Genomic DNA, 23,952 nt, shown 5'->3' with positions numbered 1-23,952 from the left:
GGTCTCTTAGTTTGAAACATGTTCCATGTTAACAACCAAACTCTAAGTCTCGTTTCTTTTGTCTTTAACTCTATTTTCTGTTTCCTCCACTTCCTTTTTGTTCCGCTGTTTACTTGCTCTTGAGAGTTTTCATCCTTTAAATCACTGTTTGAGTTTTATAAGGCGCCTTCCCCTGTAAACTCTCAACGTATTTCAAGGGAATAACTGATTTTTAGCATTCCTGAAAATGTTTCCTTTACGTGAAGTTTAAATTAATACGTATTTTCTCTTCTTCTTCCCCAGAGACCGAGCGAGTGATCGGATTTGCCTCCGTGGACCTTTCTCCTCTTCTCTCCGGCTTCCAGCTCGTGTGCGGCTGGTACAATATTACGGATTTCAGCGGGCAGTGCCGAGGGCAGATCAAAGTAGCGATTTCCCCCCTTCAAAACCTAAATAATCTGAAAGAAGAAAGGCAGGCAAGGATCCGGACCCGGCCACCGAGTCCTTCAGTACGTTCTTCAGTTTCCTCCCGCGTAATATCCGATTAGATTCCGAATAACCAGGCTTTCTGAAATCGTGAGCAAATCCAGCAAATCTGCGGTGCTGTCGTGGATCGGTCTGTGTAAACGCACCAGAAACATTTAATTCCTGGTTAATTCCTGGCTAATTACAGCGCTCATGTCCAGTGGCTTCGCTCTCTTGTTGCTTCGATACTTGGTGGGGGGGAGTTATTGTTAGGAGAATATTCTGTGGTTTTGGGTGCCTGGGAAACTGACATTGTTCTGTTTTTTGCTTTGGATGCCCGAAAACATACTATAAATTCAGTTTTGCATTGGTTAGAACATTTTTAATTGGGCAGAAATCTATTTTTCTGGGAAATTTGCCCGTTCTTGGGTGTGTTTTATTCTCTAGACTTCGCAGTTATGCTGGGGTTTGATCCACACACATAATGGAGCCTCTATATCCTACTTTCCATCATTCTTTGGTAGCGTGAGGGGAATTAACAAACATTTCTGAAATAAGAGTGTTGCAAAATGGTACTTTGGCTCAGTGCTGTGAAATCCTTTGCAAATTTAAAGCTATTTAAAAAACTTTGGGTTTCATTCGTTAGCTCACAAGATACTACTTGAATTTCTCTATTTTCTTGCTGGGGAAGGTTCATGTGCAGGGTTCTTCTTTTATTCTAGGTGAAGCTCAGCTTTCCAACATTTCCCAGTAATGCTACAAGCTTTCCCAAGCGGATGGTGAATAAATCACCAAAGGAAATCAGCGTTCCTACTCGCGAGCGGTAAGTCTGCTGGTTATTGATAATTATTTTAATTTTTTTATTGGTAAGTCAGCTGGTTATCAATCGTTTTGATTTTTTTCAGGGCTCAGAGATCTACCTATTGACTCTACTGAAAAAATAACGAGCCCTTTCAAAGGCCTTTCCCTGGTTTTGGTCTTAAGTATTAAACCAAATTCCCTTTACCAGTGAGACGAAGGCCCAGGAGACAGAAATCCTGGGACAGGTTCCTTTCTACAAAACCCAGATGTTCTTTTTCTTCTCACTGTTGTTTCCTGATTTGTTTCATTTACACCCTTCTAAAACTGGCAAATCTTTCTTCCAGGCCCTTATAAGAATAAAGGTTGTGTTTGTATTTGGATTTATTTTTAATAAGGATAATAAGTGTAAGTTAGAATAGGGTAGTATCAATATATCCACTTTATTTTGCCGTAATTCCTGTCTGTGAATGCCAGCTCTTAAAATGCCATAATATTGCACATTCCAGGACTAGGACTGTCAGATTTCCTGCTTTCTGTCCCTTAAAACAACCACCAATGTTTATATATTTATGTGAGAGAGAATTTTTATTGGTGGTTTGTGTATTTAGCATACAGAGATGATATTTTTCCTGCACATGTCTGAAGTTTAGAGGGACCGTGGGCCACCGTTCTATCATTGCAGCCACACTATTAACTGGTGCGGAAAGGGCAGTTGCAGTTTATTTTAGTGTAAATTTGCAACAATAAACGCCACTCTTGATGACATTTGTAAGAACTACTCTCATCCCCCGGTGGCTCTTCCATGCACTTGAAGATGTTGGATGTTCTTAGTTGGCAGACTCGTCGCAATTCGAGATTTCAAACTGGTTTTCGTTGTCAAACGCAGGCCCGTTCCGAGCAGAACGAGTCCCTCTGGATCACCCGTGCTCCGTCACGAAGAGCACGTGCAGAACGTGCGCAGGTTCCACGAATCCCTGAAGCGAGCGGAAGGGAACGCGCACCGGGCGGCGAAGACGGACTCGTCGTCGCTCTCGTCGCGCGCTGCTCTGCTCACCGCGCTCAGGTAAAGCTGAACTAGAACCAATGAGGCCATTCAAAGCCTGAGGTTTGCACGGCAGAGCTGGAAACCGAAGAATTCTTGCATCAGTTTTAAGGGAAACGAAAGGGTCTTTTCCAACCAAAATGATTCCGTGACACAAGAACCAACCTGGAAGGATTTTCTTAGCAAGATGTCCTTGGAAGCACTTTTTTTGACTAGATTCTAGATTTAAACCTGGCATAAACTTAAAGAGAAGACTATTTATTGTCTGTAGGAATATAGGACTGAAAGAGACTTGGAGTCACTCCATCCCTTCCCTTGCTGCCGCAAGCAATATATCATAAAAATCCCTAGATCTCAGGCAGGTAGAAATCCTCAGATTTTTGTCAAGCTCAGTGATAGAGTCAATTAATATTCTTGCCTTTATGACTTCTATTGGAAGGTCATCTTAAATCCAATTCCTTCGATTAAATTACTTTAAAACTAGCTCTTTTTTTAACTTCCAGCCTAAGCTTCGTAACTAATTCAACATTTGTTCTTGAGCATTACTCTCTCTCTTAGGAGACCTTAACACTTACCTATTTATTTTAAAATAATAACCCTTAATCTCCTATTTGCATATTTACATGCTGCTTTCTGCAGTGATACAAATAGAACCAGTCTACCGGCTTTTTTTTTTTTCTTTTTCCTCTTACCAAATTTCTTACCTACTGCTTACAGAAAGAACTTGAGCGAGCTGGATGAGGTTCAAAGATATTTCAGCCAGAAGCTGATCAGGTCTTTTCCTGACTTTGGTGATGGTGACACGTCCAAACAGAGTCCTGGGGAGCAGAACGATCATTGCGGCTCCATGAGCCGAGCAGTAGATCCCAGTTCGCACCATCTTTTGGAAAAATCTAGTCAGCTGGTGTCTCAGGTCAGCAGCCTCATCAACGGTGAGTTGTCGCTTGGTTTGGATTTTTTTTTTTTTTTTTTGGTCAGAAGACGCCTTGAAGCATCTTAAAATTTCTTAAAATAACTGGGACCAGTTGCTGGTGTTGGGAATGAGCACGTGTTGGGAGAACCTTCAAACTCCTGTCGGAAACAGCATTGAACTGAAACGTGCAGAAGGAAGATTAGGTGGGAGTTAAGACCCTCTCTGAATTGCCTAAACTCAATTTGAATTTCCACGTCTGTTCAGTAGAAAATGGGAGGTTTTGCAGAAAAGAAATCCCCAGAATGGTACTGAGCCGAGTTTGGGATTCTTTGCCAATATGAATTGGCGCATCTCTGGTTTCAGGTGATATTTATGCCCTACCACGCACAGCTAAAATAAAGCTATTTTTGGGTAGGTAAGACAAAGCTCTTAGTAAGCAGCAGCTTTTCTGTTTATCGCATCCAGTCCATTTCCTCTTTAATTAATTTTCTCCATCGTTACCGCTCTTGGACATGGAATGACACCCTCAGTAAGGACGGGTGTGACACAGCGGGGAAGGAAACTGGATCTCTGTGCACACCTTGTTTTCAGATCTATATTTTTTCACTCTGGCGTTTCTAACAATCCTGTTGTCACCGTTCTTCCCCTCAGCGCTACCCCACTCGCTAATTGCAGTTAATTACTGTTGGTTTCACTGTTAGTGCTGCTCCAATCTCATACCAGAGAGCTGCAAAATGACCAGGAAATCAAAACTGCGCTGGCGCTTTTGAAATTATTTATCAGAACAGAGAATAAACTGCTCTTTTTGTTCCCCTTCTCGTCTTTATTAATTGTTTTTACTGCTTCTTTCCGTGCTTTCCTCTAGCATCCATCTCAAACTCATCCTTCTTCATTTCCAAATATCCTCCACCATCACCTTCCAGCAAGACTTTTGCCTCGGGGTAGCTGTAGTTTGCCATTTAACCTAAGACTGGTGAACTGATTTCTCAAAGAATGCAAGAAGTGAATAAGATCTGCAAACTAGGAACCAAAAATAGCTGATTCTTTTAAAAGAATTTGTAAAATCCCCAGGGATTTTGGGGATTGCAGAGATTTTATGAATGTTTTATTAATGTCCTAATCCAATCACCTCTTTTTCAGAGCCTGTGTTGGGAACACAACCAGCTCTTTGTTTCCAGGCTTGATAATTTTACCACAACTGAGCGTTAGTCTCAAGTGAATTTCCATTTTACAAATATTTAATTAACAGTCGTCTCTCATTTGATTCGAGTTGGTAAATTGAACTGAAAGCTGGAGAATATCAGTAGCAACTGTGTCTTCTGGGCCCCCCCAGTAAAACTGGGGAAGCATGGAAGGAAAAGGTGGTGAGATGGATTATCCACCTTTCCTCTCTAGATTATTCATCTCTCCTTTTTGTGTGGTCTGAACGTTCCAAACCGGTTTGAACCACTCCATACAATAGTTATTTTTTCCATTTGTTTAGATGTACGCTGTATATCAGAGTCTTTTCACTGTCCAATTTTTTTCTTTACATTGATGTGGGTATTTCTAGTTATTTCCCAGTGATTTCATCCTGAACATTTCCTTTTTATTTTTTTCCCTTAGCATTTCTGTCCTTCTCTTGGCCTTGTCAATGGTAAAGAGAGTGGAATGTGATCAGGTCCAGGTTTAACTCCTAACCATTCTTCATATGTATTTTACTGCAGAAAGCCCAGATAATTCAGATACAAGATGAACTATTGCTCCATGCATTTACCGATGCTCTTCTCTGTTAATCAGACTTACAGATTATAACTAAAAATACTAAAGAATCTTCCAATGTGCCTCAAGACAGCAGCAGAAAGCTGGATGCTCCACATGTACCCGAGCAGAAGGATGAAGAAGCCACAACTGAAGAATGTCAAGGCCAATCTGAGCGGGACTCGCCCAGCGTTTGCAGCGACACACGGCCGCCGCGCTCTTCTGGGAGATCCGTGTTTGAGAGACACATGTTGCGCCAATTTCTAGACCCAGCTGTCCCTGAAGACGAGCGTCCTTTGCCAACGGGCCTCGTCCGAGAAGACGAAGGTGCTTTTTCGCACAGCGAAGAAGAATACGAAGAAGATATTATAGAACCGTGGACTCTGAACGAAATAACAACTGTCACGGACAAAACTAGTCCCTGGTCCAGTGTGGTGTCTGAAGAGGAGCCGGGTCCTGAGTGGCCGCTCATAGATTTGGTGCCTGGAGATCAGCGCTCGGTGGGTATCGACTGTTTGAGAAGAGGAGACAGCAGACGGAGCAGCTTCTCCAGCGCACCACAAGGTGACAACCAAAGCGTTGTCACCACCCTTAGCCCATGTGTTGGCCTCCACGCAGGCGAGGAAAGTCCTTGGGCAGGAGCAGAAGGTTTTCAGAGCTTGAACAGCGGCACAAAACCAGAAAATGGAAGTTGTGGCTGTGACAGAGCATTTAACGCTACATCTGTAGACCAAAATGTAGAGTTTCGTGCAGCCTCTGTAGAACTACTGGGATTTCCAGCAGATCCAAAAACCATAGAAAGAGAAAAAGAGGAAAATGGTGAAGTTGTAAATAAAGATCGTAAAGACGAGGAAGAAAGTGGTTCCGATGAGATCTGCGTTACGAGTGCATCAGCCCGAGCAGGATGGGGAGGAAACACCGAAAGCTTTTCTGATGACAGCAGTGAAGATTCACTGGAAGTCCCAGAAAAGTCTGTCAAAGCGAAAATTGCTTCGTATCCTTCTTTTCTTAAACACCCATTGTATTCAAGGAGCGTGTCTTGTTTCTTGCTTAGAATCTCGCTGGCCTCTGGACAGAGAAATTCCCTGTGTGCAGCTTTTCCCTGGAAAATGAGTCTAGAGTTGGTGAGCTGGGAAGGTGTTGGAAGACCCTGTTACGTTGTGTTTCACACAGTGTCGTCATGACTGTACCATTTCTAACAAATATATCCTGTGATCAGTGGGAGTTATTTATTTTGCATAGTTTCAACATGTTGTCTTGCAGTTTTTCCCCATTTTGGCACTATCATAGTTCTTGTGTGCCTTCTGTATTAAAAGAAACACAGTTTATTTTGCATTTAAAATACTTACCCGCATTTCTTGCACGGATCTCGAGTCTTTCCTTCAGTTTCATTAAGTTGTGTTGGAGTTTTTGCAGGGTAAAGTACTCTACAAATATGTGAGGTGTTACTGTAAAGTAGGTTGGTGTCCCCTGAAACCAAGTGAGAGAACCAAGTGTTCGGAACCATAGAATATTGATTAAAATAAATGAGATTTACAGCTGTTGCAGGGAGGATTATTCCACATCTGCAGCTCCTGTGCTGGGCACTGGGGAGGCCAAACCGCGAATCCTGGGGGCAGTTTTGCGCCCCTCATGCCAAGAAAGGCCTTGAGGTGCTGGAGCGAGTTGAGAGAAGGGAACGGAGCTGGGGAAGGGGCTGGAGCACAAGTGTGATGGGAGCGGCTGAGGACCCTGGGGGGTTAAGATTGGATCTTGGGAATAATTTCTTCCCGGAAAGGGCTGTCAGGCGTTGGAACAGGCTGCCCAGGGCAGTGGTGGAGTCACCATCCCTGGAGGGGTTGAAAGTACACATAAATGAGGTTCTCAGGGACACGGGGCAGTGCCAGGGCTGGGGGAACGGTTGGACTTGATCTTGAGGGGCTTTTCCAACCAAAATGATTCTGTGTTACACATTGCCAAGTGTTTTTCCTTAACAGTTCTGCTCAGATCCGACCCCGTTGTTGTTCCCAACTTCTTCCTTTCGCCCCAGCGGATGGAAACCTCCATGCGACTGCTCAGCGTTTCTTCTCATCCTTCCACGGCTCTGCAAGTAAGTAGGGGACTCCTTTCCTTCCTGTCCCAGCTTAGCGGAGTCCATTAAAGCAGGAACAAAAGTCCTCAGGTTAGAGGTGATAACTTCCAAATCGAGTCAAGAAGAACCTTTCTGCCACCTCTTCTCTCTGAGAATAATTTTCAGCGTTCGCGGCTGCGTCATCAGTGATATTTGCATTTCTGTTAATCAATCTGTCTATATACGATTGTAAATGTTGCTTTTCTCACCTGGGGTCAGTAGAAGTGGCCAGTGCTCACTCCACACTTCGTTGTGCTTTAATGTGAGGTAAGATGCCTGATTTTGAGGGCTCAAGCTGTATCGTATAATTATGACTCCAATTTATTTCTTTTAGATCAGGATGAAATCAGGGAGTTTGCAGCGAGACAGTTTCTTCCTGAGAGGTATCAAGTAACTTCTTCAACGGAGGGAATAGCAGAATATTGTTCCTCATACAGGAAAGATTTTGCTGTTTCATAGGTGTTTATGCACATAAAAACTTTTATTTACTGCAAGAGGTTTGTGACTCAGTTATTTTGAGGTATAAATATTCTTCTTTTTCCAGCTGCAGCTTTGCTGGATGTTGACGCAGATCTGGACTGTTTGTTTACCGCTCCCAGAAAAGATTCGTCCCCCTCCTTATGACCTATGAAACAAACGCTCGAAGGAACATTTATGTAATTGGAAACAGTTTCCTTGATTAACCAGAACAGCAACAGGCAGGATCTAATAGCTCTGAAGTAATGGAAACTACTTGCAATTAATAAATGTGTTTACAGCTCAGGTAAAATGCCTTAATTTTCACTGGTTTGTGTTGGAAAAATGATTTTTTTCTGATTTACATAATATTATCTTTGCCTAAAGCCCTTGAGACATTTTCCTGATGAAAGTACAGATCTCTGTCAGAAGAGTCTTGGCCATATGAGGATCCTAAGATATCTTGATTATAAAGCCCAGACTGCAGCGTGTCTTAGCACACATTCAGCACACTACTCATACTGTGTCTAAATATTTCAGACGAAGCCTGAAGCAGAATCTCAGGTGTGTTTCTCCTTTGGAATCTCCTTCAAATTCTCCTTGTTCCCTTCTGTCCATCGCTGATACCTCCTTCCACTCTTATCCCTCACTTCGGAGTTTTGTTTTCTCTGCAGAATTCGCTCTGTTTTTTTCTCTGGAAACCCCGTGTCTTTCTGTGCATCCGCAAATCATCACTCAAACCTACGGTTTAATATTAATACCAGTTTTCCTTGAATTCCCTCTCTCTGCAGTACTAAGAACCACACTCCTCAAAGTCATTAATAATTAGGGAAAGTATTAGCAATCTAAAAACTATCTAAAATACAAAACTATTTGGATCTAGCTGACCTTAAACCAGTTTAGTTCCAGGATTAGCAACAGCTAATTGTGGGCGTCTGTTGAGGCAGGACTCGGTTGGGCTTTGTGTTGTTCACCCAGCGTCAAACACCCAGAATGAAGAACGAGAAGGGTTTGGGTTTTTTTCGCTTATGCCGATGGTAAAATAGATTTCGGGAAAACAGCTTTCTCATAGTTTTGCTCTTAACACCAGCTGCTAAATCTGGGTTGGCTGGGTTTCTGCACAGCTCAGCAAACACCGAGCATGACAGCGAGGATGAAACCGGAGCCGCTTTCCGAAGGTCGGCTATGTCCTCCCGCTCCCTCCTGTGTTCCTGCCGCCTCTTCCCGGCCGCTCTGAGTCCCCGTTTTCTCCGTCTTCCCACCCAAAATGATGAAGAAATGGTGAGAAGGTGAAGCGGGAAGTCGTGTCAAAGGAGCTGGCGGCATTTGGAGACAAACGGGTCATCTTGGCTCACGCTGCAAGGCCTTGGGGATGCGAGAATCATAGAATCATGGAATCATCTTGGTTGGAAAAGCCCCTCAAGATCGAGTCCAGCCATTAACCCACCTCTGGCACTACCCCATGTCCCTGAGAACCTCATCTCCGCGTCTGTTCAACCCCTCCAGCAATTAAATAATCCTCTCCCGGTTCACATGTCCTGCCCCATCTATAAAAAGCGAAGCGTCATCTTCCGTGCGTGAGTCCTCTTCCATCTTTCTGATTAAAGGTGTGTTCTCCGTGGCAGAATTTGTGACCATGTTGGCTCAGAGACAGAGGCAGAAACCCAGGACAGGCGCTGGGCCACAGTCTGAGCTGCCAAAGCCTCTCTCGGAGGCGAGGAACGGTGTAAACATGACATTTCAGATGTTTGCGCTCCAAACTGGGCAGAAGGTTGAAATTCTTCGACTATTTGAAATCGCGCGTTTGACGTTATCAAAGGAGCATCTTAAAAATGCGGCGTTGTGGCCGGGATGTCTTGCTAAATGTTACAAGTGCAAGGAATTTGTGTATTTCGGAGAAAAATAGCTTTGTGCAGAGGTGGGTATAGAAGTGTAGCTCTGTCCTGTAGCCATATCGCAAAACTGGGGGTGAAGTTAAACCCAAAAATGTAGTTTCACCTGTGTGAGCTGCGAGCGTTAATTGTGCTTTCAAACTCTTGTTCTGGTTCACACCCGCGCACATACAACAGCAGCAAGAAGAGCTGCTCGCCCTTTCCTACGGCTGGAAATTCATTTTCAGGAGGGTCCTTGGGATGGATAACGTCAATCTCAACACCTCCGCATTGCCGCAAACGGACGCGGCAGTGCGAAAATTGAAGTATTTTGGCCACTTCTGCATAAAACAGCGTGCAAGAGGGATGTTTTCCAAGCACACCGCTCTCCGTCACCTCAGTGTAATCCAAGAGCAGCAGACACCTGCTCTCCTGTCGGATTTTCGCTTTTGGAGGACGTGCTTTCGTGGCAGGAGGTTGCAACGATGGTAAATGCAAGCGAGGGGCAGAATTTTCTGCTGCAGCCGACCAGATCGGATCAGGAACAGCTCGGTTTGTGACGTGTCTCCGGCCTCATCCACCACAGGAGAAGGACTGCGGCACCTCTCAGAACAAAGGAGAAAAATCTCATTTAATTTCTCCATTTAAAAAAATTCTTACAACCAGGGGAAGGTTATTTTCTGGATGGTTTGGGTCACTGGGTTTGCGCAAGCGAAAAAGAAAAAGTAATTTCTGCAGGAACACTCATCTGTGCCACAATCTCTGGTGGATCTGGGATTCTCAAGGCAAATTTGTTCTTTTTTTTCCCTTTCTCTCCTCCCACACGGTGCGTTCCCGTCTCTTCCGAATTGCAGGATTTCCAGCCGCTCCTGCTGAAATTCATGAGAAAGGTCCCGTTGTGTCGGTGAAAACCTCTGCGTTTATTCTTCACATTTAATACGCCGTCCCGGTTCCCAGCCGCGCACGCAAAAGTACCCGTGAGCGGTGGGAAACACGGTTTCACGACCCTTTAAAATAAGATTATTTGGATAATTTGGGGAATTTATAGAGCCATTGTGAAAATCTGCTTCTGTTTTCACATTGCAATTAATTCCTGCGAGCGTTTCACGTGGACATGGTTGATATTTTTTAGGTATATTAGTGGCAGAGAAGCGGCATAGGGGTCGTTTAGCTGCAATTTGATGAGCGGATTTGATTTAAGAGCCAGAATTTCCTTCTTTTTTTTTCCTTTTAATACAATTACAGACCTTCCTGGGCCGAGGGATGGGGCAATAAGTACCAATTCTTTGCAAATACATCAAACCGGTGTTGAGAAGTGAACGCTGCTTGATGCGCTAAAACCAGGAGCTTTTTGCCCGTCCTCTGAGCTTTCACCTTCAATATTTATATCTATGAACTGCTCACGAATGCTGTACAGAGGGACCGAGCTGGTTACCGTCCATCTCCAGCCGATATTAATATTTCGGGTGTTTTATAGACAGTTGGCCCAGAAAACAGCGGAGGAAGAAGAATCTACTGACCCGTCTTCTCTGCACAACCTCGAGCAGAACAAAGGGAGGTGATTTATAATTTATACAATTAGCTGTATGAAACCGGGAGCTCGTGTTTAGCATTTAGGAATTTATAGGTTTTCACGCGCCTTTTTCTGTGCTGTTGGTTGTGGAACCACAGGAGCTGTTCCCCACCCTTGTCGTCTTTTTTATTAACCAGCCAGCGACCGCAACCATCGTCTTTGTGAGCGTCGATCCCTCCGTCTCCCAAATCTGACCATGCAGGAGGACGCTGGGGCAGCATATTGGAAAAATCAACCTTCAGAAACTGTGATTACGGCCTCTCTTGGTCTTGTCTGGGTGCAGAAATTGTCACTGATGGTAAATTACGTCGTATTTAAGCCTCTTGTGCTTTGTCCTGGCTCCAGCAAACAGGATGTGGAGATCAGGGGGTGGGTTTGATCCATTTCCCAGCAGTCTCCACCAGCGACGCCATCGCCAGGCAAATATTCAATATCCTCGTCATCCGCGCCTGCAAAGTGCGGGTAACAAAAAACAAGGAGTCTCCAAACCCGTTTATTCCTAAAAAAGCCACTTCCCTCCCCAAACAACACACGGGGGACGCGCAGGAACAGGATCCCGGCGCCGTTTCTCGTTTCACCTTGGGAGACCTTTCCTCCGCGACCACGCCCAGCAAAGCTGAGCCTGGCTAGGCCAGAGGGGCAGCCCAGCCATGTGGGTGAAAGGCCGGAGCGGCGGATCGGCTTTCGGAATCCGACCCCGATCGAGCGATGTGTCCTCAAACGGCACCGCATGGCGCCGGTCCAGGGCGGATCTCGGCTCTCCAAACCACTTGGAATTATTTTGTACATTGAAATTATCCATTTTTAGCGCTGCTGTAACATCTTGGAGGGTGCAGGGAAACCAGGATGGCGTTAAAATGATTAAAATGGTGGTTTTTATTTAGGGGTCCCTGCAGATAACGGGGACTGGCCCGTCTGATTTCTCAGCAGGTTTGGATTTGGTGTGTAGGAGCCTCTACATCGCAAGGTGATTTGGTTTTCAGGGTTCTACAAATAATAATTGAAAAGCACAATTCACAGAGTCAGAGCCCGGTGAATACGCTGATATAATTCTTTTGGCTTCATAAAATAAGATTTTGGCTGAGAACGGACATTCACAAATTCACAGTTCGCCTGCCAGAGCCAAACTCTGTGGTTTGGACCTTTCCGATTTTCATCTTTTGCTTTCTGCAGCACTGAGGAAAAGCATCGCAGTGTCCGATATCACATTGGGCAAGGAAATATTTCGCCATTTCACCACAGATTATTTTTTTTCTGAACAGCTGGAACAAAGACATTGAGGTTTTTTTTTTCCAAACAGTTGCCTCTTAGTGCGCGGAACAAGAGAAAAACCGCTCCGAGGAGAAGCGGTGAGCAACAGAAAACACATCACGAGGGTTTTTTGGATTTATGTATCCAGCTTCTCGCGATTTCAGCGCGATCAGAGAAGAGCCGGCCGGGCTTTAATGTCTTTATTTGTTCTCTCGCAGGGCAGCAGCGGATCCGCGCCGAGGGGCATCCCGTACCGCCGGCCCCAGCGGCCCCAGCCCGCCGCCCATCTCTCCCAAGAGGAAACCGAACGCATCGCCAGGATCTTCTCCGCTCAGCTCTCCCCGAAGGAATAACGTCGGGGAGGTGCCACGACAAACGCCGCGTCCTCCAGGGAAGGCGAAGTGGAACCTGTAGGTTTCAGCTTCTGATTTTTTTCTTTAAATTTGCCCAATTGGTTTCTCGTTAGAGGGACTTAAAGCCTGGTGGTCGACCAAAGGGAGCGGAGACACTGTGTGTCTTGCGAGGGCAGGTCCCCGATGAGACTCATCACTGTTGTCTGGTCTCCAGATACTCCCATTATTCACATTAAATTTCTCTAATTAACCGTTTTTCTTTGGAGTGAACACAAACCATCCCATTTGGAGACGACAGCTCCTTTTTCTTCAAGCGAATGATGGAGAACACAAGGAACTGGTGGTCCCAGCGGCAAGCAGAGAACTGTCGGCTCCCTGCCCACGCATGTCGCGGCTTCTTGAAAATAACTGGTGGGGAAAAATAATTCCTGGGAAAAAATTATTCCTGGGAAGCATAATTTGCTGATTCCGGAGGAATGCACGAGCCCAAGGTGCTTGTGCAGATACAAGCCGAGGATACTGTAAAATATTGATGTGTGTACAAAAGGGTTTTACTAGAAAGATAGAGCTTTTATATTCTAAATTATTTTTGTACGTTTTTATGTCGGGTACCTTTTGGATGACAGACTCAGCCGCAAACCGAGCTCAGTTATTTTTTTGTACCGCTGTTTGTGTTTCAATAAAATCCCCCCGGGTTTCTCCTCGGCTGGTCGCGCTGCCGGGTCACGAGCTGCTCGTTAACAGGTGACAAGAGTCTGTCCCCAAAGAGCTGCCCGTGACGGGCAGGAGGTGACACCAGCGCCACGCGGAAAGGTCAGCGCTTTGAGAAGTAATCAAATATTGTATCGTGCAGACAGCGGCGAGTCAACTCCAATTTAGAGCTGCTTTTCAAACCACGCTTTGAAATTCAGGATGTAAGGAACCAAAGTGTCACCGTCCCCTTTTTTTTTTTTTCTCCCACCTCTGCGGTTTTGTTTTTCATAGGGGAAAACCCTAAATGCAAAATTGAGTTACGTCCTGGCTGTAAAATCTCTTCTGCCCTTGCCTGGGTGAGGGTTGGGAGATGAATGTGCCGAATGTCCCCATCCCGAGTGTCCCCATCCCAAGTGTCCCCATCCCAGTTGTCCCCCTGTGAGAACAGGAGCAACACAAGAGTTTCCTTCTGGTGACATCCCAAAAAACCCAGGCAGGATGGAGGCTGTGTAGGGAACACGGTGACAGAGGAGGTGACAACGTTGACTCCTGAGTTATCTCGGGCACGACATAAACAGCGTCTTCCTCCTGTGTTAATATTTAGGTCAGCGGTGGAGCAGGGTCCAGGAAAACATGCCAGGAAGCAGCTGGAGACAGGGGATCGGTGCCGGCCGAGCTGGACAGAACCCGATCCGCGGAGCAAAGGTGGATTCAGGGCATCAAACTAGCTCAAAAATCCCTCTTGCGCACTCAAGCGGAGGCTTTTCTGCACATCATGGGGATGTGCTCAATAGCTCCAAGGGAGAAACAGGCTCAGCTTTAAGAAAAACAGAGGAAAAGGGGGATTTCTAGACCACCCTTGGCCTCTGGCCCCGGCCCTCCCAGCAGTGCCTTCCCCTTGGCGTCGCGGTTTTCGTGGTGCGGAGCTGCTCCACGTGAGCTCAGGGGACACATTACAGGACACGCAACACCGCACAAAGGAAATCCTGCTGGTAAACAAGCCCCGCAGGTGCAAAGGGACCCAATGTCCTCGTGGGGGGAGCGCTGGGTGCCACTCTCCCTCCCAACCTTTGGACAAGCATTTGCTGCGTCTCGTCCTCCCCAGAGCACATTTAGATTAAAAAAATTCCCATTTTCTTGCCCATCCTTGAAGTCCCAGCGGCTGCCAAAGGGGCAGGACCATGTTATTGGGTGCCGCTCCCCCCAGATTTTGCTCTGACCCCCCCCAAGCTGTGCCGGAGCCCTGAAACGCGCCAGCCCGTCACGGGTGCTCAGTGACCCCCCCGCCATCGGCTCAAATGCCACCGAGGTGACGGGGTTTCGCTGTCACCCGATCCCCATGGGGGCCGGAATGTCCTCCTGGGTGCAATATAAGGGGGGGACCAAGGAGCCGGTTCTGGGTGTGATGGCTGTGAAGAGAGGAGTGTGAGGCAGGAGCTGGGACGTGGTGCTGAGGTCCCCACAGTGAGGACACAGGCAGGTCATTGTGGGGGACATGCTGCCACCAAGCCCCCCCGGTTTGGCCTGGGTGGCACGGAGAGGGTGGGCTGAGCCCTGTGCCTCAGTTTCCCCAGGGATGCAAAGAAACAGGGCACAATTTGACTTTTGCGATTATCCAAAGCCGCCACAGCACATTGTCACCTCTGTCCCCAAATTGGACACCTGCTTGAAGCCCCGTCAGACGCAACATCCCACAAACTGTCCCCCCCGCTTTCCTTCCAGCCCCTCGGCCGCTATGGTGGGTCTGAAGCCCCCCGAGGTGCCCCCGACAGCCGCCGTGAAGTTCTTCAGCGCGGGGACGGCCGCCTGCATCGCCGACCTCTGCACGTTCCCCCTGGACACCGCTAAAGTGCGCCTGCAGGTACGGCCCCCTCAGACCCCCAAAAACCCGCGGGCAGAGGGACAACCCCCCCACACTGGCTTCAAGCTAGATTTGGTGGTGTTTCGTAGGGGGGTGTGGAGGGTAAAGCGATGCAGTCGGTGTCCCCCAGATCCAGGGCGAGGTGCGGATCCCCCGCAGCACCAGCACTGTGGAGTATCGGGGTGTTTTGGGGACGCTGAGCACCATGGTGAGGACGGAGGGACCCCGCAGCCTGTACAGCGGGCTGGCAGCCGGGCTGCAGCGCCAGATGAGCTTTGCCTCCATCCGCATCGGCCTCTACGACTCGGTGAAGCAGCTCTACACCCCCAAGGGGGCTGAGAGTGAGTGGGGAGATGGGGGGGGGACCCTGTCCCTGCACACACCCCATCCTGGTGCACCCCATCCCAGTGCACCCCATCCCTGCACACCCCCCATCCCTGTGCACCAAATCCCTATGCACCCCATCTCTGTGCACACCCCATCCCTGTGCACCCCATCCCTGCGTGCACCCATCCCTGCGTGCACCCATCCCTGCACACCCCACATCCCTGTGCACCAAATCCCTATGCACCCCTGTCCCTGCACACCCCATCCCTGTGCACCCCATCTCTGTGTACATCCCATCCCTGTGCACCCCGTCCCTGCACCCCGTCCCTGTGCACCCCCTCCCCGCGCACCCCATGTCTGTGTACACCCCATCCCTGTGCACCCCATCCCTGCGCACCCCGTCCTTGCGCACACCCCATCCCTGTGCACCCCCATCCCTGTGCACCCCGTTCCTGCGCACCCCATCCCTGTGTGCATCCATCCCTGCGCACTCCACATCCCTGTGCATCAAATCCCTATGCACCCCCATCCTTGCACACCCTATCCCTATGCACACCCCATCCCTGTGCACTCCATCCCTGTGCACCCTATCCCTATGCACACCCCATCCCTGCGTGCACTCATCCCTGTGCACCCCTGTCCCTGCACACCCCATCCTTGCACACCCCCTCCCTGTGCACCCCCTCCCCGCGCACCCCATCTCTGTGTACACCCCATCCCTGTGCACCCCATCCCTGCGCACCCCGTTCCTGCGCACCCCATCCCTGTGTGCATCCATCCCTGCACACTCCACATCCCTGTGCACCAAATCCCTATGCACCCCCATCCTTGCACACCCCATCCCTGCATGCACTCATCCCTGTGCACCCCTGTCCCTACACACCCCCTCCCTGCGCACCCCGTCCCTGCACACCCCATCCCTGCGCACACCCCATCCCTGCACACACCCCATCCCTGTGCACCCCATCCCTGTGCACCCTATCCCTATGCGCACCCCATCCCTGCATGCACTCATCCCTGCACACCCCACATCCCTGGGCACCTCATCCCTGCGCACCCCATCCCTGCGCACCCCTGTCCCTGTGCACCCCATCTCTGCGCACCCCATCCCTGTGCACCCCCATCCCTGCGCACCCCATCCCTGCACACGCCCCATCCCTGTGCACCCTATCCCTACACGCACCCCATCCCTGCGTGCACTCATCCCTGTATACCCCACGTCCCTGGGCAACCCATCCCTGCGCACCCCTGTTCCTGCACACCCCATCCCTGCACACCCCATCCCTGCGCACACCCCGTCCCTGCGCACACCCCATCCCTGCGCACACCCCGTCCCTGCGCACACCCTGTCCCCACACAGGACCCTCTCCCAGGGAGACACAGCCCACTCTGAACAGCCCACCCTGATGTGCACAAGCCCCACAGGATGCACCCCCCAACCCCAGGCTGCTCACACCAGGGTCCCCACAGGGGGGCGGGATAGATAGCTGGGGGTCCCTGCGGGATCAGTGGTCCTCGCTGGGCTGGGGTCTCCACAAGCCTCTGGGTCCCCACAAAGCTGGGGGTCTCCTTAGGGCTGGGGGTCCCTGTTGGGCTGGGGGTGCCCACACATCCAGGAGTCCCTGCAGGCCTGGGTGTCCCCACTGGGCTCGGGGTCCCCACAGGGCTGGGGGTCCCCACAGGACCAGGGGTCCCCACCCAACCAGGGGTCTCCTTATGCCTGGGGGTCCCCACAGGGCCAGGGGTCCCTGAAGGGCTGGGGGTGCCCACTGGGTCTCCACACAGCTGGGTGTCCCCACAGGCCTGGGTGTCCCCACAGGGCTGGGGGTCCCCACAGAGCTGAGGGTCCCCGTTGGGCTGGGGATCGCCACACATCCAGGAGTCCCTGCAAGCCTGAGCGTCCCCACTGGGCTGGGGGTCCTCACACAACTGGGGGTCCCCACAGGACTGGGAGTCCCCACGGGGCTGGGGTTACTCACACAACTAGGAGTCCCCATAGGGCCGGGTGTCCCCGCAGGGCTGGAGGCTCCCCACAGGTGTTGGGGTCCCCGGCAGGCCGGGGGTCCCAGCGCCCGCTGTCTCCAGGCGCAGGGCTGGCAGCGCGGCTGCTGGCAGGCTGCACCACGGGGGCGGTGGCGGTGACGTGCGCCCAGCCCACCGACGTGGTCAAGGTGCGGTTCCAGGCCAACGGGGCCATGCCGGACGGCGCCCGCCGGTACAGTGGCACTGTGGACGCTTATCGCACCATCGCCAGGGAGGAGGGCGTCCGAGGGCTGTGGAGAGGTACGGGGACACGGAGCGGGGTGGGGACAGGGATGGGGACAGGGAAAAGGAAGGGGATGGGAATGAGGACTGGGATGGGGATGGTGACAGAGATGGGACAGGGGATGCAGACAGGATAAGGTGGGGACAGGGATGGGAACAGGAATGGGGACAAGGATGGGAATGGGTTTGGTGACAGGTTGGGGACAGGGACGTGATGGGATGGGGATGGCGACAGGGACAGGAGGGGATGCAGATGGCATAAGGTGGGGATAGGGTTAGGAAAAGAAATGGGGACAAGAATGGGGACAGGGCTGTGACAGGGGATGGGGCTGGACATGGCAGTGGGGACAGGGATGTGACAGGGGATGCAGATGGGATGGAGACAGGCACAGTAAGGAGGACAGGGATGGGGACAGGGACAGCAGGGCTGGGCCATCCATCCAAGATGCCCCAGGAGGGGATGTGACCACCGTCCCCAATGCCACCACCCTCCTGCACAGGGACGCTGCCCAACATCGCCCGCAACGCCATCATCAACTGTGGGGAGCTCGTCACCTACGACCTCATCAAGGACGCGCTGCTGCGGGCGCAGCTGATGACAGGTGAGGACAGCGCGGGGACGGGGACACAACCAGGCACCGTCCCTGTCCCCACGGCCCTCAACGCCCCGGCTCTGCCCCGCAGATAACGTCCCCTGCCACTTTGTAGCCGCCTTCGGGGCGGGTTTCTGCGCCACTGTGGTGGCATCGCCGGTGGACGTGGTGAAGACGCGGTACATGAACGCCGGCCCCGGGCAGTATCGGAACGTGCTCAGCTGCCTCCTGGCGCTGCTCATGCAGGATGGCGTTGCTGGCCTCTATAAGGGGTGAGTTTGGGGACGTGTCCCCTCTGAGCACCTGCAAACTCACCGCAACGACATCAAACGGCTCCGCTTCACACCGCGGCATCACCCAGCGCACCCCGAATGTCCCGACCCACGTGCCACCACCGGGGCTTTGGGGACCGCAGGGGCGTCCCCCTGATGTCCCCACCGCTTTTCCCGGCGCAGGTTCGTCCCCTCCTTCCTGCGCCTCGGCTCCTGGAACATCGTGATGTTCATCTCCTATGAGCAGTTGCAGCGCGTGGTGATGCTGGCCCGGCCGGCGCAATCCTGACCCCCCTGCCCCTCTCGTCAGCGTTGACGAGACACGAGAGTAAATTATATTAATTGCCAAAGCGGCGAGGGACCAGCGATGCCGCAACCCCCAGCCCAATGGGGAACTCCCTAAGAGGGACCGGCGAGACAGATGGAGAAATGACGATGTCTGCGGAGAAATGTGGGAGAACGGAGGTTTCCAGAGAGAAGTTTACGGAGGAATAAGAAATGGTTCCAGGTTTTCCGGCTGGGCAGAGTGTCGCTTCCCGGCAGCGGTGGGAACAAGGCAAGCGGAACAAGGAGAGCGAGTCGAAGGGCGGGGGATGCAGCGATTCCTGTTATTCCTCACTGATGTTTCAAATAAACCACCCCTATGGGGTCTGATCGCAGCAGCGCTTGGGGCTCCTGCGCCTTTTTTCGGGGCGGGGTGGGGGTGGGGTCATTCTGCCAGAAAAGGCACATGTGTGTCCCAGCCTCTGGGGAAATTTTTTCCTAATATCTAAGAATATCTTAATATCCAGGGATGGTGACTCCACCACTGCCCTGGGCAGCCTGTTCCAATGCCCGACAGCCCTTTGGGGAATTGTTCCCAAAAATCCAACCTCAACCTCCCCTGGCGCAACTCGGTCTCTGCCTTCAGGGCCAGTTCCTGTGCCCCAAGCCTCAGCCGCTCCTGCGCTCATTTCTTCCATGCTTTTGGTCTTTCACTGCGCACAGTCACCCCCAAACCAGCGCTGTTCCCAAACAAAGTGAGCTGGGAGCACTCTAACCGCCCCCAAAATCCTCCGTCACCCTCCACATCACTGTGGGGGAGCAGCTACGGAGAAAAGTCTGGAAAACAAAGTGGATCCAGGGAAAAGAGAGTCCAGGGTGCTGCGTTCGAGGGTGATCCTGTGTTTTAGGGTCCCTGGTACTCGGAACAACTTTCACCCGGCCGCAGCGGTGGCTGCGGAGCTTTATTGGTGGGAGAAGAGGCAGAAAATCCTCATCCCCTAGGACAGGAGGGCACTTCTCAAGAGCATTTTCTGGTCAGGCGTGAGCTTCTTGGGAAAGCAGATGTCAAAATAGATGAGGAGGTCGCCCTTGCGCCGGGGGTCGTGCGGCAGCGGCATCCCCTCCCCTGGCACCACTTTACAGTATTTGGGGCTGAAAAGCAAAGAAAAGGGGCTGAGAGGAGCGGCAGGAGGAACCTGATGCGGGAAACGCAGCTCCCAGCCCCGATGTGTCCATCCCCACGCAGGTTTTTCAGACCAACTTTGCTCCTCCAGCTTCAACCGGTGGCCTGTCCCCCAGCCGCGTGTCCCCACGGCCCCGGTCCCAGCCCCTCGTCTCGCTCGCGTGTCCCACCCGGCCACGAAAACCCGCAGAAAGGGCCCATCCGACCCCCGAGGAATCGGCCCCATGGCACTTACTCCACGATGTCGTTGATGGGGATGTTCAGCAACCGCCCGTCCAGCGTTTTCACGGGCACCGCGCAGCCCGTCAGCGCCTGCGAGACACGGAGCGCGACCCGGAGCTGTGTTTGTGACCCCAGGGGACAAGCACACACTCAAGTTGACTCCGTCTCCTCTTTTACCTTTCCCAGCGGGACAGTGGCAACAAAAATGAGGTTGTCGTCAGCTCTTTTAAACCTGGGGTGGAGTTTCTCTTGGACAATGAAGGTGATGTCGGCTGGAATGACATTTGGGCCCTAAAAATGGAGGAAAGAAAAATAAAGAGACCGGGAAATGGTTTGGGGGAGCACAAATGATTTCACCCAGGGAAAGGTGACACAAATGCCCGTCCTTTTGTTGCTGGCTGGGGTGAGGGGAAAAGGAATTTCTTCCTTTAATTAAAAAAAAAAAGGTCTTTGATGAAAGACTCCTATTAAGAAAAATCAGCCTGGGTTTCGCAAATGTGAAGACAGGCAGAAAACCATCTCTTGGAATTATTAATTTTTTTCTGTCCGAAGGCAAATCGAGGCAGGAAGGGCTCCTCAGAGCATCTCTGAGCACAGCAACGCTGAATTGCTGCGTTAGTCGTGTCACCAACCGCCCGCAGCCACAGAAATGAGAAACCTGCCAAGAACGTCCCTGCTCATGGCAGGGGTGGGACTGGATGAGCTTTGAAGGTCCCTTCGACCCAAACTGTTCTGGGATTTTGCGGTTTTCCTGAGGAAACCTTACCCAGAGCTTCACGCCGCAGTCGTTACCTGGTCTCCTTCCTTCTCAAAGGTGACCCTGGTGCCCTGCTTCCACCCCGGCTGCACGTCGATCGTCAGGATCTTGTCTCTGATGGTGCTCGTTTGATTGTCTTCATTCATCACCTGGGGAGGGGACGAGGGGATGAGAAGAGTTGGGGCCCATCTGGAGAGGTGGGTGTGTGGCTGAGACGGGCCTGGCCTGGGATGTCTCCAGGGATGGTTCATCCACCACCTCTCTGGCCAACCTGGGCCAAGCTCTCACCACCCTCAGGGCCAACAATTTCTCTCTCATGTCCAGCCTGAATCTCCCTCCTTTAGTTCAAAACCATCACCCCTTGTCCTATCACAACAGGCCCTGCTCAAAAGTCTCTCCCCATCTTTCTTCTCAGCCCCTTTTAAGTCCGGAAAGGCCGCACTAAGGTCTCCCCGGAGCTTCTCTTCTCCAGCTGAACAGCCCAGCTCTCTCAGCCTGTCCTCCCAGCAGAGCTGTTCCAGCCTCGGGTCATTTCTGGGGCTCCTCTGGCCCCTCTCCAGCAGCTCCATGTGTGTCCTGTGCTGAGGACCCAGAGCTGGCCCAGCACTGCAGGGGGGTCTCCCCAGAGCGGAGCAGAGGGGCAGAATCCCCTCCCTCCACCTGCTGCTCACGCTGCTGGGGATGCAGCCCAGGACACGGGTGGATTTCTGGGCTGCAAGCGCACGTTGCCGGCTCGTGGCCAATCTTTCACCCCCAGCACCCCCAAGTCCTTCTCTGCAGGGCTGTCACCCCGCTGAGGGACAACACAGAGCAGGATCAGCCCTAAAGCCTCAGGCTCCACTGCCAAAATATTCTACACCGAGAATCCAGCCCCAAATTCCGCCCCCCTTTCACCCCTACCCTGCGAGAGATTTTAATCTTCTTGGTGCAGCCATAGAACAGATCCTCAAGGGAGAGGTAGAGATCCCGCACTATCGGAGGGTCTTGCTTCATGGCCCCTCGTCCTCGCAGCCCCCCGAAGGGCACGATCAACTCCGAGCCGTCCTCGGCAAAGAACTCTGCACCAGTGAGCAGAACGGGGGTCACCTCACTCAGATCAGAGCTCGGGGGGTCCCCTGAGGTCTCCTGAGCAGCACCAGAGGGACCTGGGAGCAGCTGGGCAGGGAAACGTCCCCGTAAAGCTTAAAGCTCAGAGCTGGCGGTGGCCTTGGCGTCACGGCGGCCACAGACGGGGCCGGGGTGGCCCCCCAGGTCCCCCCTACCTACCCGCAAAGGGGTTATCGCCACCAAAGAACTCCCTGAAGACTTTGTTGGGGTTGTTGTGGAACACGTAGCCAGCAGTCCAGGGATTGTCATTGCTGAACTCCTCAGGGATGCCGCCTTTGAGCCCCTCCTCTCCAAACTTGTCGTAGATGCCTTTCTTCATGGCTTGGGGAACAAGGATGAAGGTGTTGAGTGCACCTTCAGTGATTCTGCAGATGACACCAAGTTGGGTGGGAGTGTGGATGTGCCTGAGGGTGGGAAGGCCAAACAGAGGGGTCTGGAGCGGCTGGATGGATGGGCTGAGGCCAGTTGTCTGAGGTTCAACAAGGCCAAGTGCCGGGTCCTGCACTGGGGTCACACCAACCCCAGGCAGCGCTCCAGGCTCGGGGAAGAGCGGCTGGAAAGTGCCCGGCGGAAAAGGAGCTGGGGGTGTTGGTGCCAGCGGCTGAACATGAGCCAGCGTGTGCCCAGGTGGCCAAGAGGCCACCAGCATCCTGGCTGGGACCAGCACTGGTGTGGCCAGCAGGCCCAGGGCAGTGACCGTCCTGTGCTGGGCACTGGGGAGGCCAAACTGCGAATCCTGGGGGCAGTTTTGGGCCCCTCATGCCAAGAAAGGCCTTGAGGGGCTGGAGGGAGCTGAGAGAAGGGAACGGAGCTGGGGAAGGGGCTGGAGCACAAGTGTGATGGGAGCGGCTGAGGGAGCTGGGGGTTCAGCTGGAGAACAGGAGCTGAGGGGAGACCTTCTGATCTCTGACCTGCCTGAAAGGAGCTTGGAGCCAGGGGGGGTCGGGCTCTGCTCCCCAGGAACAAGCGCCAGGACCAGAGGAAACGGCCTCAAGTTGCGCCAGGGGAGGTTGAGGTTGGATGTGGGGAACAATTTCTTCCCCAAAGGGCTGTGGGGCATTGGAACAGGCTGCCCAGGGCAGTGCTGGAGTCACCATCCCTGGAGGGGTTGGACAGACGGACATGAGGTTCTCAGGACATGGGGCAGTGCCAGGGCTGGGGGAACAGTTGGATGATCTTGAGGGTCTGTTCCAACCAAAATGATTCTATGATCCCCCACAGAACACTCTCCCCACTCACGGTCGCTCAGCACATCATAGGCCTCCGCCAGCTGCCTGAACCTCTCGGGCGCCCAGGGCTCCTTGCATTTTAAAGGATGGTTCTTCAAGGCCAGTCTCCTATAGCTGCAAAAACACGGGACATCCCCGCCTCGCAGCCAACCCCGGGGGCCCAGGACCCCCCACAGCTGCCCCCAGGCCCCTCTCCCCTCTCAGGCCTCTACACTGGGGAGCGGGGTGGGGGGAGGCGAAGGGCAGCCCGGCCCCACCCCCCGGCCCCCTAGACCGCTCCCCGCCCCCGGGGCTCCCCCCGCAAGGCCGAGAGCCCCTCACGCCTTCTTGATTTCGGCGTCCGTGGCGCTGCGGCGCAGCTCCAGCACGGCGTAGTAATCCTGCCCCATGGCGGCCGCTGCAGCGTCGCTATGGAGACCGTGTCGGAAGTGCGAGCGGCACTTCCTGTGCCCCCCGCGCGGGGCACCATGGGAGTTGTAGTTCTTCCCGGGGCTTCCGGCCTCCGCCCGCCCCCCCCACGGCCGCCATCTTGTTTTTTTGGTTTTTATGTTGGTTTTTTCCAAAAAAAAAAAAAAAAAAAAAAAAAGACGTTTTCTCGGAAATTTTATTTTCCACACCAGTATTA

The 23,952-nt window shown here is 52.0% G+C and overlaps 3 protein-coding genes across 10 annotated transcripts in view; 2 read left to right on the top strand and 1 right to left on the bottom strand.

Moving 5' to 3' along the window:
* Nucleotides 1-13,321, top strand: part of C2CD3 (C2 domain containing 3 centriole elongation regulator) — a 48,269-nt gene extending 34,948 nt beyond the window's left edge. For 3 of the 5 annotated variants that reach the window (XM_065658594.1, XM_065658595.1, XM_065658593.1), the window contains exons 27-33: nt 283-488; nt 1,167-1,267; nt 2,132-2,308; nt 3,005-3,219; nt 4,980-5,934; nt 6,927-7,029; nt 12,420-13,321. In XM_065658594.1, the coding sequence (XP_065514666.1) occupies nt 283-488; nt 1,167-1,267; nt 2,132-2,308; nt 3,005-3,219; nt 4,980-5,934; nt 6,927-7,029; nt 12,420-12,554 (1,892 nt within the window). In that variant the 3' untranslated portion in view covers nt 12,555-13,321. Of the gene's footprint in view, nt 1-282; nt 489-1,166; nt 1,268-2,131; nt 2,309-3,004; nt 3,220-4,906; nt 5,935-6,926; nt 7,030-7,594; nt 7,769-12,419 lie in introns of those variants that run through there. The other 2 variants (XM_065658596.1, XM_065658598.1) reach the window with 2 other exon arrangements.
* A 533-nt stretch (nt 13,322-13,854) lies between these two features.
* LOC136003209 (putative mitochondrial transporter UCP3) lies at nt 13,855-19,224 on the top strand. 3 transcript variants are annotated; one of them, XM_065658601.1, is made up of 7 exons: nt 13,855-13,952; nt 14,970-15,108; nt 15,239-15,449; nt 17,521-17,718; nt 18,201-18,302; nt 18,385-18,565; nt 18,749-19,224. In XM_065658601.1, the coding sequence occupies exons 2-7, from the start codon at nt 14,983-14,985 to the stop codon at nt 18,852-18,854; spliced, it is 924 nt and encodes a 307-aa protein (XP_065514673.1). In that variant the 5' UTR covers nt 13,855-13,952; nt 14,970-14,982; the 3' UTR covers nt 18,855-19,224. The 3 variants fall into 3 exon arrangements, with proteins under 3 accessions (XP_065514673.1, XP_065514672.1, XP_065514671.1); XM_065658600.1 differs by lacking the exon at nt 13,855-13,952 and adding an exon at nt 14,651-14,723; XM_065658599.1 differs by lacking the exon at nt 13,855-13,952 and adding an exon at nt 14,651-14,723 and having other exon boundaries at nt 17,491-17,718; nt 18,749-18,927.
* On the bottom strand, nt 19,183-23,730 carry DNAJB13 (DnaJ heat shock protein family (Hsp40) member B13). 2 transcript variants are annotated; one of them, XM_065658602.1, is made up of 8 exons: nt 23,649-23,730; nt 23,338-23,441; nt 22,258-22,419; nt 21,892-22,049; nt 21,027-21,140; nt 20,412-20,525; nt 20,248-20,324; nt 19,183-19,981 (listed from the first exon to the last, which is right to left on the bottom strand). In XM_065658602.1, the coding sequence occupies exons 1-8, from the start codon at nt 23,714-23,716 to the stop codon at nt 19,828-19,830; spliced, it is 951 nt and encodes a 316-aa protein (XP_065514674.1). In that variant the 5' UTR covers nt 23,717-23,730; the 3' UTR covers nt 19,183-19,827. The 2 variants fall into 2 exon arrangements, with proteins under 2 accessions (XP_065514674.1, XP_065514675.1); XM_065658603.1 differs by lacking the exon at nt 21,027-21,140 and having other exon boundaries at nt 20,412-20,442; nt 21,917-22,049.
* Between the last annotated feature and the right edge of the window lie 222 nt (nt 23,731-23,952).

This window comes from Caloenas nicobarica, chromosome 1 (assembly GCF_036013445.1).
Source record: "Caloenas nicobarica isolate bCalNic1 chromosome 1, bCalNic1.hap1, whole genome shotgun sequence".
In the NCBI taxonomy this organism is placed as follows: domain Eukaryota; kingdom Metazoa; phylum Chordata; class Aves; order Columbiformes; family Columbidae; genus Caloenas; species Caloenas nicobarica.
The sequence above is the reverse complement of the archived record's forward strand: the minus strand, read 5'-3'. Positions and strand labels throughout refer to the sequence as shown.

Bases quoted from the DNA above. Each gene is read 5' to 3' on its own strand.
- LOC136003209 (XM_065658599.1), top strand. From the start codon at position 14,983: ATGGTGGGTCTGAAGCCCCCCGAGGTGCCCCCGACAGCCGCCGTGAAG. The intron at 15,109-15,238 runs GTACGGCCCCCT...GGTGTCCCCCAG, and splicing joins CCGCTAAAGTGCGCCTGCAG to ATCCAGGGCGAGGTGCGGAT. The intron at 18,303-18,384 runs GTGAGGACAGCG...TCTGCCCCGCAG, and splicing joins GCGGGCGCAGCTGATGACAG to ATAACGTCCCCTGCCACTTT.
- DNAJB13 (XM_065658602.1), bottom strand. From the start codon at position 23,716: ATGGGGCAGGATTACTACGCCGTGCTGGAGCTGCGCCGCAGCGCCACG. The intron at 20,325-20,411 runs GTAAAAGAGGAG...CGTGTCTCGCAG, and splicing joins CCACTGTCCCGCTGGGAAAG to GCGCTGACGGGCTGCGCGGT. The intron at 19,982-20,247 runs GTAAGTGCCATG...TTTGCTTTTCAG, and splicing joins CCCATCAACGACATCGTGGA to CCCCAAATACTGTAAAGTGG.